Raw genomic sequence first — 14,475 nt, forward strand, 5'->3', positions numbered from 1 at the left:
TCATTTGTACAGAGCATGAGATTCTTGCCACACGCCAGTATGAAATGTGGGACCCAGCGATGTCTCTCCCCATACATATCCCCTTCCCCGCTGCCCTGCGCGGGGCCGTCACCACAGCCCTGTCTGTGAGATTCAGAATTTGATTTCCATGGAACAGCAAATTCAGATTCTAGATATTTTGCTGTTACAAAGATCATGATGGTCAAACATTATCAGCTTTCTACAGGCAATAATATAAGCAGGTGAAAGCACTCTAGGAAAAACAACACTCGACACATGAAAATAAAGCTTTTCTTTATTGGATTTTGATTAGTTGATATATAAGAATACCTTGATAGCTGAGCAGGCTGACCTTCCTTATAGCATTAAAACTAAATTGTGGGCAGTCAGACAGTAATTCCACTGAGTTGCATTTTCCCCCCCCCAAAAAAAGGTTGTGTGATATTTGGATGATACAGAATCAAATGACCTGGAAGCTTGATTTGTGTTGGATTAAAGGGGGTCCTGAGCAGAACACACTTTCGTGGTCAGAACCATATTCTTCCTGGGTTGGTCATCATCTCATCCACAAAAAGATTTATGATAGAGGCCAGCTGTTATTCTGTGACACTTTTAATCAGCCGTATACCGAGGGATCTTGGCAGATTATAAAGGGGATAGCCCTGGGAAGGCATCTGTGTTCCAGCTTCATTTCTGGGTCTAATGAACTCTGACTTTGGGCAAACCACCCGTTCTTCCTAGGTCTTGGTTTCTTCCTTAATAAAATGGGTAGAACTAGATTGTTCTTAAACCCAAATTTTACCGTTTTAAGGACACGTGAGTCTTCTCCTTTAGGAGAGGGGCTGCAAGCATCCCAGGCCACTTATTGCTGGGTCTAACTTTCTGCTGGCTGACCACCTAGGTGTGGCACAGGGGGCAAAGCAAAGGAGGGCCCCCTTAAAGCAGGGTTGCCTTCATCCCCTCAACATGTTTCTGCATCTTCCACTGACCAGGAAACTTCATTCGAGTCATTCTGAGGAGATATGGTTCAGCTCTTTACGTGGAGAGGATAAAGCATGGCGGTAGCTGACAATTTCATGGAACATTTTTCCGAGCTCTAAGCACAAATCTGTTTTTGTATTGGATGCTACCACCAGTCAGCAGGGTGTGTTTTCATTATTATTTTAATTTCGTGTTGGCAGAAAGACGATGTCAGATAATGCCCTTCAAGAGGAATGCTTCCTTTGGGGGGCCATTGGAGTCTCTGTACTTTTGGCTCAGTGTTCCCCAGCACATATGAGGCACATATTGGTTCCCCCAAACTATACTCCACGCAGTACTTACCCTACTGCTTGAGGGACCCAAGGCACACTTCCTTTGAGGAGCCGTGCCTCCAGGAAGCTCTGAGCCCGCACTGAAGGGCAGGTCTACAGTGGGCAAATCCATCGTGTCAACAATAGATGCGACAATGGGGTTTACCCCAGGCCACGCTTTGTCTGTCACATCTCATTAGCTACTCAGATCCAGTGAGCAAACGATACAGGAGATTCAAGCACACATACTTGAAATAAACACCTTAGTTTTCCTTCTTTGAATATCAACTCACTACAATCCGGAATTACTTGAACTGATGTATGTCGGCAGACTATTCTTCATGTATTTTGTATAGCGCTGTTTAAAATGTGTATTTATTTATTCTTGCCAATGTTCCAGAGTTTGCTCATCGTGACAGCAATAAGGTTGTCACAGCAAACATTCCTCCTTTTATAAGTCATAATGACAGAATGCTGGAGGTCTAGCAAAACAGATAATCCAGAGTTCTGGATTTTGACTTCCGAAGTATGATCCTAAATATTTAATTCTAGGCCCTAACTTAAAAATTAGTTACAGAAAATCTAACTTAAAAAAACCCCCAATAAACCCCAAACCCCAAAGTTAACTAATAGTGTTTGCATAAATTTTGTGTCTTCAAGTACTATAAATAACAAATATTTAATAAAACAAGAGAGCAGAAAACATAGAGACCGTAGTTATGAATCCATCAAATCAGGCCATTTTGCATCCGGGTTACATTCATAAAACTTGTATTGGAACCCCTAGGAAATTAACATCCACAGTTTCTCCTGCTCAGTCTTTTTCTATTGTATTTTTTTTTTCAGAAAGGTGCATGTTGCTCATCTGTTTTTATATAAATCTAAAAGATGGTATTGATCCCATATGTACATGTGGTGATCAGGAAAAATATTCTCGGTACTAAGCACCCCTTACCCCATTTGGAAGGAGACCCTGAGTGTTGTAAATTCCCACTAATTGGGGACTCTGTGAAGGGGTTAAAACATTACCCATTACAAGTCGGGTGGCCATTCTAAATGTTAACCAAATAAAAGCCAGAAACAGGAAGCTAAAAAGCAGGTCCCTACAGCAGGCATGTGTCTTAAATGATATCATTTGTCAAGTTTCCAGCATCTTGTGGTGGTGAACACAAAAAGAAGCTCTGTGCTGGACTGAGGACATTACGTCCTCATTAGCTGGAATGCTCCTTAAGTACATAATGCAGGATTTTCATTTTAATAAGCAGCAGCTACTTGTCACTGCACTTTCATTAGATAAATCCTGAATGTAATACTAATGACCATTTACAGAAGCTCAGTCCTACTCCTGAGAAACTCCATTCAGATGAAACCATATCACAATTTATAGAACACATCATGCAAAACTTCCGAATTGTTGCTTTGCAAACTATTCTGATTTTTTCTTCTTCTTAATGCTGGAATCGGTAAACAGCAGAAGTCATCGTCAAAGGGATCCGAAATGACATTGTTGGTCTTTTTTGCATGCAACACAAATTTGAAGTCACAAGGGAAATAGTAAGGAATAATTGGGAATTCCTCCTTTCTCGGCACACTTATCAGATCAAGCCCCTCCATCTGCCCAGCCAGAGACCTTGAGGCTGATGCGCAGAGAAGGCCACCCTGAGAACTGAGAAATAATTCATCCACCATGATCGCCCTGCCCCAGCTCTGTCTCTAAAACAAAGACTGACAATTGCCCTGAATTATGGATGTACTTTTTGTGATATGTAATACAGTTCAGAAGGAAGGTGTTGAGAGCATTGCACCATTTCACCTCCCATTAGAGGCTGGTCTTGAATGATAATCCCAGAAGATGACGCTGCTGCTGAACTATGACCCTCAATTTACAAATCATTTTTCAGAAGAATAAAAAAAAAAAAGTTGAAACATATTTTTGGCATTATCTGAATGGGCAGAATCTTTCATGCTTGTTTCCTAAGATTAAATGAAAACAGCATGTACTGTGTGTAGTTCCTTAGTCTGGGGAAGGAGAGAGCGTGAGGGTTTCAGATTATATTTTATTTCAAACTTGGGTGTTCGAAATTTTTTTTTTACATGGCTGAATTTAGTGTATTCCTTGAAAACACAATAAGTTTCTATTCTGTAGCTGAAGGGATCCATCAGTAAAAATGTTGGTCTTTCATCTTTATTACCCTCCCATTAAAATGAAAGAAACCGGGCACACTTCGCTTTAGAAGAAGCAATTTAGTTGGCAATATCCTTACCCCTCAAGTCTTGACAAAGGGAGAGGGTGCATTATTGCTTAGATTTCCCACATCTATCTGCATAAGAAGCAACTACGCCTATCAGACATACACTCTGTTAAATTTAATAATATGCTTTGAGATGATTTGATGGCAACGTTTTTCCATGACCAGTCATTTCCCGTGCAGTTACAGCCATGAAACCTGTCCCCTCCCCCTTGTTTGTTTGTGTATCTGAGAGCGAGACTGAGTCTCTTTCCTTCTGCTACAGCCCTTAGGTCTGAAAGGGACAGATTAATAGCCGCGCCCCACATTGGGCTGGCTTTCCTTGTCCCCTCACTGGTAACCCTTTGCTATAATGAGGACACAAAGAGCCTCGCATCAGGCTGATACCCTCTTCATAACTCAAAAGCGTCACAGTGGCAATAGCCTCTAGTGCCATTTGTCTTTAGCGCAGTTGTGACACTTCGGCATGATCCATAATTTGGCAGCTATTTACCGTGACATTTCCCTTCAGTGCAGCCATAACATTCAGCGAAGCCATTATTTGGTCCCATTTACCATATAAATTGTATTGTTGTGCATGCATGCTAGCGGCTACATTAGGTACCTGAAAATGAGTAAATCTTGTAAAATAGATCCTAACAGCTCTTCGGCACTAGGATTTCCTTGCACCTCAGATGGAAGGAAAGAAAAATTAAACATGGTCACCAAGTTTCCTGGACCACCTTTAACTGTATTTGTATTTATTTAGCACGTGAGAGACACGGAAACCTGAGGCTTTGAAAAACCATCTGGTAGGCCTTGCCTTATATTAGAAAGGAACCATGGGATTTCCAAGTTCACGACGAAGGCTGTGGCAGTCTTTCGTGAGCTGAAGGCTAGTTAGGAGGCAGGTGGGCCATCTAAGGGCACAATTCAGAAGAGAAGGCATATGACTCCTTACTGTTGTGACACCTGGCAAAAGGGTCAAGAGGCATCTCATTCCACCAGAACATGGGGAGAAGCAAAATGGGGACATAGGAGCAGGGGCTGAGGCATACCTTCCGTGTGTGACAGTCATGGACAGGGAGCCGTGCACCCTGTTGCAGATCCCTTTGGTCCTGACTTTGCACCATGTTTATTCCTGTACCTCAGGCACATGGCGCATGCGGCTGTTGGACACTCTTGGGGAGCCCAGAGTGGGCTTGCCCTTGTGTGGTACATGCTTTGTCATGTGGGCCCTCACGGTGGATGGGGTACATACTTCCCTCTCCCATGCATGCATTCGGCTTCTAAAGTCCCCTGGACCTCTGTAGTCCCCCTTTCCAAAACCTGCTTTTTGTCTGGATAAGTTTTCAGCACTAATTTGCTTCTCAAGGGAGGAAAGAAATGTTCTATCCCGTATGTGCCTCACCAGAACGACTGTGCACAAAAGTCACTAAATGCGAGATACTTCTTTAAAACAGGCCTGGCTTCACTTGATCATTTTTCTAATAATTTAACAAAATCAATGTCTGGGGGGAGTGCCTCCAAATTTCTATTTACATAGTTGGCAAGTGATTGATAGAAAAAGAAGGGCCATTTCCTGGGAATACGGACTCTGAAATATGGCTGAGTTTGGCTCTAGCTCTCATTTCTTAGCTACTTATTTGCCTAAGACCAAACTCTCCCAAAGCAAAGCATTTGTGAACTATTTTCAAGACCAATTTAAAAATCTCATCAAGCTGAGGGCATACTGATTTGATCAGTTCTTGCATCAGGAATGAATTTAGTTCCCAGGAACAATAAAATCTGGAATGAGACTGTCCATGACTAAAGGATTGAATGTAAAGGTTTTACCTCTGAGCCACAGAGGGAAGTTTTATTAGCACATTTTTTTTTCAAGGGAGGGGTAAAAAGAAAAAAGAAATGAAAGAAAAAGAGAAACCTATTCATTAGCACCTTACTTTTGTTTTAAGAAATATTATCTCCATTACCAACTAAAAATAAATTGATCTGAGTAATTCTGAAGCATAAAGTGCCCATTTTCTTTCTCCTTTGATTTATGTCATTGTTCTGTTTTTACAGCTTACTGTTGACAGAGTGAGGTAATTCAACTACAATTTTTCCAATGTTTTTTCCCATGTACATATAATCGACAGCCCGGAATACGGACTGCAGGCCGGTGAACCTTCCCTCTGCAGACAGACTGCCCAGGTCCACCTCACAAACCAGGTCTCCACCTGCACACATCTTAAGCAAGTGGTCCATGGCTGCTCCATACTTAGAAAGGTAATGATTCAAAAAGAAGCCCTGGACGCTGGCCGATTTCCTCAGTAGTTTGGCTGGTAATGTTCCTGCTTTCACAGGCAAAAGGCCAGTAGGAGTTTGGTAGCCAGAGATAAACCCAATAACTATCAGGCGCCCTTTGACAGCCAAGGCGTCTACAGCCAAGTCAAACATGGCTCCCCCCACGGATTCGTACACCACATCCACACCTTGGGGGTACTCCCGCTTCAGGACAGTACCGACGTGCTCAGCGTTGTAGTTGATGGGACGGTCACAGCCCACAGATTTCAGAAAAGCAGATTTTTCATCAGAGGAGCAGGTCCCAATTACATGGCACTTGGCCTTCTGTGCAAGCTGCACGGCGAACTGGCCTGTCCCCCCAGCTGCGGCTGTCACCAAAACTTTTTTCCCTTCTGACAGTCCTCCGAGCTCTTTCAGGCTGATGTATGCGGTGGTCCCACTTACCAGCAGGGTGAGGTACTCGGGTTTCACAGAGGGCACTGGAGTTGCTATGCTGGCAGGTACCACTGTGTACTCAGCAAAAGAGCCAGGTGCCATGTAAGCCACAGCTTGGCCAACTGTGAATCTGGCACTGGCAGAGTGGCCTAAGGCGACCACTTCTCCCACACCTTCAAAGCCTAAGTCAAAGGGGGTCTTGACTGACGGGTCGTATCGGCCGGCTGAGTAGTTGATGTCAGATGCATTAACACCAACAAATCTAGAAGAAAACAAATAAAATATGCAGTAAGATGTTTTCTTTGCTAAGGCCTTTATACTCTGCTTAGAAAAATCTCTAATTCCAGTGACTGTGAAGGGCTGGCTAAAGTATATATTCTGAGAGAATTCGAAAAAATTAGCCGTGATATTCAGTTGAAAAAAGTAAATTAAACAAGTATTAGTTCCACAGTGATTTGCAGAGTTTTGCCACATTTTATTTCATCAGTTTAGGAATAATTTCAATCACTTTAAGCATCGAGTTACTTATTTCACATGCCATTTATTTCCCTCCTCTTTCTTTCAAAAGGAGAAATATACCCCAAAAAAGTCAGGAATCCTTCTTATATACAAACTTCACTGGAGCTATGAGTTGCAAATTAATTGACCTCTTAACAAAGATGTTAAAAACAACAGTGGGATAAAATATATTCAAAGAAGTAGCCTTGTATTGATTTTGGCAACAATTTAACACTTCAGATAATAATACTAATGACAATGATATTATTAAAGATTGATGTAATGTGCCAGGTCATTGGTTGTTACATGTTACTGCAGGGGTTGTTTAAAACATTGTTCGAGTGGCTGCAGCAAATTTTCTTTCTGATATAACTATGTCCAGTGTGAAAATATGCACTTTGATTAATTGAACAAAAATTGTCTCATAAGGGTAGGTTTTATGGAACATTCAACATTTTACAGTCCTTTTCAGATGAAAATGAAAGCAAATCGTCACTATATTTTTCCTCAACAAGAGGCAGAGACATAAGTTGATTAATACCAGATGATTATTTTCACTTTGGTATCCAGAGTCAATTTAATTGCGAGGCCTGTCCTTTTACTAGCTTTTTTTTCATCTTGGTATACCTCATAACAAAAATATCCTGATATCTAAGGAAAAAAGCCGTCAAGCCGTCCATTAAGGGTGTCAGGAGGTGGCTTAGACACATAATGGAGGACCCTAAAAATGTCATTTCTACCTGTAATGAAATGAAAAGATGGTGGTATCCTGGTGGCAGGAGGAAAGCTGGTAAGTAGGTCATTTTAAAATAATTCACTTTTAATTTAACTTAATAAACCCAAACTACCCTGTGCAAGGACCCACTTCCACTGTAGGACAGGTAATACTGTGCGCTTATAAATGCTCCCTGGTGATTATGCTCTCTATATCTGCAATATTGAAAGCTCCCTACATATTGGAGAAATACGAAAGCAGGAAACCATTTCTTTAGAGCATGTCAAGCGCCTTTCAGAAGTTAGCATACCACACGGCCTGGATAACAGCGACAGACTTCCATACCCATAAATGATACATAATAAGGAGAAGTGGGGGAAATGGTTTTTGCTGGTTTCTCATTTGGCATTTAATACCAAGACGCTTGCATTCTATTTGGGTTGTGTTGGGGGGTGGTGGCGGGCTGCTGTCTCTTTTTAAAATGTACCCAATTCTCAAGGCCTGGTCTTTTAAAAAGGGCCAGCTTCTTGACAGCAAGCTGCTGGACTTCCCAGAAGAATGCAGCCAGAGTACAGCCCAGCTGCAGCGCCTCTCCATGACCCTGCCTAGGCTGTAAAGCAAACTCTGGGAAGGCATCTTAGGGTGGAAGTGATGGTGGGATTTGCTTTAGAGGTGGGGGACTGGGCCCCCCACAATTAACGCTTCCGGAGCCCCTGCAGTCTTGTCCCATCTGGCGTTTCTACAATCCCAACTGGAGAGGCGGCCTTTCCCCTGCGGGGAGCCCCCCCCGCCTTGGACTCGTAGGGACTCCGGGTGGCGGCCAGCCGCTCGGGTGCCCCTCCGCCCCCACCTCGGACCAGCGCGCCCTGGGGCGCGGGCGAGCGGGGAAAACGTTGCTAGAGGAAAACGCAGCCCCCCTGCTTGCCCCCGCCCAGGCTGCGGTTTGCCACTTCCCGGGGAGAGGTGGGAGACCCAGCAGGGCACACCCTGGGAGAAAAGCTGAGCGTCAGAGGGGACAGCAAGGGCCAAGTGCCCGTGTGTGTGTGGGGGGGAGGGGCTCTGCTGGGAGCTGGGGTGGCTGCAGGCGACCAGCGGCAGCTTGAATTTACCGTGGGGGTTTTGCTTTAAAAGCCGAGTCAGATACTGCGACTGAGCGGGGCGCGCGCCAGAGCCCGGCAGGACACCCGCAGGCCGGCCGCGCGCCCCGTCCAGGCTGCGCCCGATCTCGGTCTCCCCCACGGCGCCCGCGGTGCGCCCGGGCCGGCCTGGAAGGCGCCAGAAGCCGGTGCTGCCGGGCCGGCCTTCCTCAGAAGTGCCGGGTCTCGGCTGACCGCCCGACCCTCCCGTCTGCAGGCCTTTCCGCCGCCACCACCCAGAGGCGCGATCCATGTCTCCGACACCCAGAGCGGGCTGGCTCTGGGGTGAGGGGCCGCCGCCCGGGCCCGCGACCGTGACCTCGGCCTCTCCGGGCCGCGTGAGGTCCGGGCGGACGCGCCCACTGCGGAGCTCGAACCCGGGGGCGGTCAAGTTCTGGAGGAGCCCGGAGCACCCAGCGCGCCAGGGCGCAGCGGCCGCGGGACAGAGGCGCTCGCCGGCGGCCGGGCCGTGACCTTGGCCTCGCAGACACCCCCCTTTTCCGTGCCGCCCCACGCCCAGCGGCCTTCTAAATCCTGCGTCGCGGGTGAAGGAGTCTCGGGCTGCTGCCGACAGCCCGCGGATACTCGGCTGCGCGCACTTCGCTCTCTCCAGGGTGTCCTGGCCTCGGGTTAGGGTCCCCGCCTCTCCCCAGGCCCCCGTTTTGAAGCTGCGCGGCCGCCTGGGCTGGTAGGGACCCGCCAGTGCCCAGACGCGCCTTGGTCCTTACCTGGGCTTTGGGAAGAGCTGCCTGAGGGTCGGGAGCCGCGCCCTCCGCTCCACCAGAAACAAGTTCAAGAGCAGCAGGCGCCACGGGGAAGGGGACAGGAACAGTCAGGGAGAGCGGGAGAGAAAGACCCGATGGGAAGGATGCGCGCGCCGGGAGACTCTCCATGTGCCCCCTTTAATTTAAAATGTGTGCGTTTAATGAGTGCAGAGTTCCAGCGATCCCACGGCAGGATCCGCTCAGAAGACTAATGTGGAGGATCCCCCGGAAAAAGAATGGGGCACTTTCCTCCAATAGAGACCCTTCTAGAATCGCCCCGTTTATTTATATTAAAAGCACTGAACCCCTTCGTCATGTTTATTGTGAAACAGGGCAGTCCTGTGTGTTGGGGGTGGGGGTAGGGGACGCTTTCTCGAAAAAAAAAAACCCGAAGGTGAAGGCTCTGGTCAGGGGCAAGTTTTCAAAACTGCAAGACAGACAAAGTCGTCCAAACCAGACCCTTCTTTAAAAGAAGAAGAAAGAGAAGAAGAGGAAGAGAGAGAGAAAAAAAAAAAGAAAAAAGAAATTTCGGCCTGGAGAGTCCTCAGAAAAACTGTTCCCCTCCCGTGAGCAACAAACCGTTTATCAAAAACGCTTTCCCCATCCCCCCTTCTCTTTGCCATCCCTGCAAACTCTTCGCTCCGTTATCTTACACATGAGCAGAAAATCGTTAGAAATATTTGGAAAGGAAATAATGTGTCACCATGGTACGAAAAAAAGCTAAAAATAGCGCACAAACTGAGTTCACGGGAGGGTGTTTTTCTCCCTTTCCTTTTCTTTTCTGAGGGCTGGGCATCTAGGGGGACGTGTTAAGTCCTGGGATGCATAAAACGAGAAGCGGAGACCTGGATAAAGGAATATCAGTTGTACGTTCTATGGGGATTTTATGCGACCCTTCCCTTCTCACACCTTTCCTAAATGGTGAACTTGATTATTCTAATCCATGTCCATCTTAGAAGCACTTCCCTCCCTGTGGATAAAGAATTTGTATTTTCTGTTAAGATGGAATGAGATGTGTAAATGGTTCAAGTGAGAGTCAGACCTCCAAACACCTTTCCGTACAATTTGGGCTTAATCCATTCATTCCAGAGCAGATTTTATCATGATAAAAGTGAGAAGGGCTTCCATAAAATCTTCATGCAATTAACTTTGTTCAGGGGAGATTTGGTCTAGGATTAAAGTGAACTAACCTGCAGTGAATTATTAAGTCTCTATTCTTAAAAAGAAAGTCAGTAAAATGCCACCTCCACTGACACTGTGTGCAAGAATATAGGATCTTCCTACAATTTGGGGGTAGGGGCAAATTTTCCAACAGGGTAGCCAAGAGGGAGGCAGAGATTCCACCCCTTCCCAACACACAGAAAACTGGCTCCATTCTCTTTCTGTTGCGGGCTTCAAGGTAGAAGTTAGAGGTCAAGTTATACATATAAAGATACTATTTATATTAAATGGATTCTTGGCATAGGTGAAGGGAAAGGCAGGGATCTTAAAGCAACCCAAACTGATGAGCTCCAACATGGGAGCCGGCACTCTGGAGGTCTGACCGCCGAATTCAGGGACCCACCCCGGTGACGGTGACGCAGCGCGGTGGGCACCCGGAGAAGATAAAGCGAGGGGAGACGGTGAGCGTGCAGAGAGAGCAGTCACAGGAGGGGAGGGGGGCACCCGAGTTGTGGATCCACACTCGCATGTAGAGAGGCCGGGAGAGCCGGCGCAGCGGGGCAGGAGCAGCCTCCACCAACCCCGCAGGCGGGTGGTCCCACTTCGCTACCGCTGGTAGTGCTCTAACCTGACACCTCCCCCTGCCTACCTTGCTCAGTAGCCCCCTCCCCGTCCTACACCGTTTCTAAAACGGAGTTTAGCCAAGCAGTTGTGTGTGGTTACATCAGTGATCACAATCAATAGAGTACTTCATCAGTAAAAAGCAAAAAAAAAAAAAGAAAAAAAAAAGAAAGAAAAAGCCTATGTGAAACTTTTTTGCCTGTTGAAGTCTGTTTGGAGCCTTTTCAGCCTGGGTCTTATCTCAACTTCTAGTAAATTACTCGTGTGTTCTCTATGTTCTGTGTGAACCACACAAACCCTTCTTTTTAATTTGGCAGGACGCATTCCTCATCTCAGCAGTCTTAGCATTTCATCCTATCGTGAAGAAATCCTCTGAAGCTCTTTCCACTGATGCAAACTTTTAAAAGGACACACATCCCACCCTTTAAGGCAGCCCACTCCCCAGCCTCTATTCAATCCCACCCGTGGATCACTCAATTTTTACGTTTCCAACAGGTTTCCAAAAGTTTTGATCATTAATTCTAGTCTTGTTTTGAAGACTAATATGAATCTCCAAAATGGACCAATTAAACGCTGCATCAAGTTATTTAGGTAGGGTACACAATGTCCTTCATCCTTGCAGGGGACTTACAGTACTTTCTAGCACACAGTTTACAACATAGTTACGGTCAGAAATGTCTCTTCCCTTCGGTAGTATTCAACCGGAAACATGCAACATTGTAACCCTTCGGAAGGGACATGGCAGGAGGGGAGTCCTGCTCTAGCGAAGGAATGGGGCAGCCGGAGATAGAGGAATCCTCCCCCGCCCACGCCCTGCCTGCAAGTCCGGCAGCTAGGAGACCCACTGGGAGATACCCGCGGGCCTGGCTCCCACAGAGTGAGGTCCCTTTCCTTCCTGTCGCTTCACCAGTTAATAAAGATTAGCGAGGCGGACACACATTAAGGTGGGGAGTGTGGGGGTGGAAAAGACAGTCCGAGGTCTGGGCAACGACCCGAGTGTCCCCCGAAGGTCTACAGAACGTAAGGGCAAATGGAGCCATGCCCCCATCCCAGCCCTGGCCCAGCCGCCCGGGACGCGCGCCACGCGCCTATCGTTACACTCTGGGGCACAGACAACAGTCACACAGCACTGACAACACGCAGAAGACATGGGCGAGGTGCACACCAACACACTCAACGACAGGCTCCGCCATTGCAAAGCGACTGCCAACCTGGAGCGGACAGGAAAAGCCAGCCGGGTCCCCGGCCTCCGGCCTCCAAAGCACGTTACCTAAACGTCGCAGTTTGCGTCCAGGCTGTTCCTGCTCCACCCTAAAGATTATGTGAACGCAGGAGCCCTGCATGCGGGCGGGTGGGCCGGGCGGGAAGCCTCGGCTTCTGGGTCCCGTCGGTTTTATTTCGGGAGCGGGAGGGGGAGGAGGGAGGGCTGGGGGAGGGGAGGGGAATCCCAAATTAAAATAACCCTCAGTTATGAGGACGTTCGGTGGCATCGGATATTCACACTAGCAACAGTCACAGTACTTTCGCCTTCTCCAGATGGCGGCGGGTTCAACTTCCCGGGATCTCGCCAAGTCAGGCTGTGCGCCAGAACGCTCGCCGCGGTGTGGGGACACAGGAGGCTGGGACAGACCCGGAGCGGCAGGGCCGGGGCGGGGGGCGCGCGCCGGGCTCACCGGTTTCGGACGAGGAGGTCTCCGTCCCCGGGTAGTGGCACCGGGCAGTCCCGGCACAGGGTGACGGCCTCGCGGAAGTTGGGGCTCAGCCGGGTCACCACCAGCTTCTGCATGGCGCAGGGGATGGCGGAGCCCTGGAAGTCCAGGAAGTGGCGGGCGTACGACATGTCCACGATGGTTCGGGCTCCAGCGGGAGCCAGGCGCAGCATGGCCAGCGCCTCCGCCCGCTTTCTGCGCCGCCGCAGGCCAAGGTCGCACCCAGCCAGGGCCGCTAGGCTGGGCTCCGCGCGGGCGGGCGGGCGGAGCGGGCGGGCCGCCCCTCCTCCGGTCCGCACCCTCCCCTCGACTCCCCCCCTTCCCCTTCACGCTATGCTCTCGCTTTCCCCCTCCCGCGCGCAGCTTCGGGAGTCCACGCAGCCCCCGTGCTACCCGGGCGCACCACCACTGGGGTCCTGGCTGGGGGACCAATGCCGCCCGGGTCGCTGCTCCTTTAATCTTTTTGTTTTGGTTTGAATCGGCTCGGCACAGACTGGCCAAGGATCCTTTCCTCCCTCCCCCTTCCTCCCCGCGCCCGGGAGGCACCGGATATCCCCACCCTCCCCGCGCTCTAAAAGCCGGATTTGACTCCTCCAAAGGGTGAGGGGGACGCCGAGGGTACCCGCGCGTCCCGCGATCGCCACGGCTGTGAGCCAGCGGCAGCCCCGGGCGTCCTCCGAGGCACGGCGCCGGGCAGCCGGCGCAGGCGCCTCCCCTTCCCGTGCGAAGCGTTCACTTCCTTGCAAGGTGGTACGAATCAACCCCGAGCGCGGCCAGGGCGGCGGGGCACGGCCGGGGCCCCGGGCCGCGCGGGGAGCCCCCGCCGCCAATGCACGCGCACTAGCACTGAACAGGGGGCGGTGTTGGGGGGGGGGGATCCCAGTGCACCCTGCGCCCGCCCCAGGCTCCTGGAGCCCTGTCTCCGGAACGGCTTGCCCGGGCCTCTGCCCTCAGTCTGTCCCATGCAAGTTGCACGAACTAAGCCATTTTATTTATTTTGGCCTAGATTTCGTGTTTTTCCATGAATGTTTTAAGTAGCCTCTACAAGACAGTTACAGGTTTCCCATTGGGAGAGAACAAACATATTGGAAACCTGAGGGCCGCATTCCCAGAGCACATAAACATTTTAAACTTCTAGTTTGGGATGCCGAAGGACTTAATTGAATTGGAGACGTTGCAATGATGTATGAAGACCTAATTTTATAACCCAGCTAGAGTTCCATCGTGTCAATTTTCTCCCTAATTGTCTGTATTGACCAAACAATCAATTCACTTTTCATAGAGGGACCAAATTAAATATTTTCCACATTTTTGTATGATGAGCTAAGTCCATCTTGAATTGTTTTATTAAAGGTATACATTTTAATTTAAAAGAACTTCTTGTTTTCCACTTACCCATGAATTACCAAAATATAAAAGCCATACAGTGCCCCTTCCCAATCAAATCTAACCCCCAAACTAAGATTGCAAAGATGACACAGGTATTTTTATCTCAAATGTAGGACATTCTTCACCCAAGGGTAGTTTAAGTCCACGTGGGTGCGTATGTATGGATGTACGGGCGGGGTGGGGGGGGATAAACAGGTTTAAAAATCTGCTAGCGCCTACTTAACTTGGCTTAGAACACATG

General features: G+C 48.5%; 1 protein-coding gene across 4 annotated transcripts; it reads right to left on the reverse strand.

Moving 5' to 3' along the window:
* Positions 1-277: 277 nt before the first annotated feature.
* Positions 278-13,018, reverse strand: PTGR3 (prostaglandin reductase 3). Of its 4 annotated transcripts, none has more exons than XM_074339830.2 (2): positions 12,810-13,018; positions 278-6,503 (listed from the first exon to the last, which is right to left on the reverse strand). In XM_074339830.2, exons 1-2 carry the CDS (start codon positions 13,016-13,018, stop codon positions 5,579-5,581), a joined length of 1,134 nt encoding a protein of 377 aa, XP_074195931.1. In that variant the 3' UTR covers positions 278-5,578. The 4 variants fall into 4 exon arrangements, with proteins under 4 accessions (XP_074195931.1, XP_019571074.1, XP_019571082.1 ...); XM_019715515.3 differs by having other exon boundaries at positions 12,407-12,949; XM_019715523.3 differs by having other exon boundaries at positions 12,348-12,949.
* Positions 13,019-14,475: the final 1,457 nt, after the last annotated feature.

This window comes from Rhinolophus sinicus, chromosome 4, assembly GCF_057876585.1.
Source record: "Rhinolophus sinicus isolate RSI-liver-muscle chromosome 4, RSI-T2T, whole genome shotgun sequence".
Classification (NCBI taxonomy): Eukaryota; Metazoa; Chordata; class Mammalia; order Chiroptera; family Rhinolophidae; genus Rhinolophus; species Rhinolophus sinicus.

Coding starts and splice junctions, on each gene's coding strand:
- PTGR3 (XM_074339830.2), bottom strand. CDS start 13,018: ATGCTGCGCCTGGCTCCCGCTGGAGCCCGAACCATCGTGGACATGTCG. Junction 6,504..12,809: donor GACCTCCTCGTCCGAAACCG/GTGAGCCCGGCG, acceptor GTTTTCTTCTAG/ATTTGTTGGTGTTAATGCAT.